The following is a 228-nucleotide window of genomic DNA, read 5'->3' on the forward strand; positions in this document are numbered from 1 at the left end:
GTTCGGCGTTGAGCAGCTCCGCCGGCATCCTGCCTCACCACGACATCATCGGGCAGCTTCCCGGGCAGTTTCTGCCCACGTCGACCGGGGCGCGGTTGTTGCTGAGGAGACCTTCGCTGGACGAGTACGTGCTGCTGATGCCGCGCGGGCCCACCATCGCCTACCCCAAGGTACTGGCTGCCAAGCAGGCTGGCTGGCGACTGGCCGGGGCCCGGCCCAAACTCCCCC

At 68.9% G+C, this 228-nt stretch overlaps 1 protein-coding gene across 1 annotated transcript in view; it reads left to right on the plus strand.

Moving 5' to 3' along the window:
* Positions 1-11: 11 nt before the first annotated feature.
* TRMT61B (tRNA methyltransferase 61 homolog B (S. cerevisiae)) overlaps positions 12-228 on the plus strand; it is a gene marked incomplete at its 5' end in the record, with an annotated part of 7,252 nt that continues 7,035 nt past the window's right edge. The window contains one exon of the mRNA XM_008941102.1: positions 12-170. Within this exon, the coding sequence (XP_008939350.1) occupies positions 12-170 (159 nt within the window). The remainder of the gene's footprint in view (positions 171-228) is intronic.

The sequence above is a fragment of the Merops nubicus genome, unplaced genomic scaffold (assembly GCF_000691845.1).
Source record: "Merops nubicus isolate BGI_N331 unplaced genomic scaffold, ASM69184v1 scaffold41915, whole genome shotgun sequence".
NCBI lineage: Eukaryota > Metazoa > Chordata > Aves > Coraciiformes > Meropidae > Merops > Merops nubicus.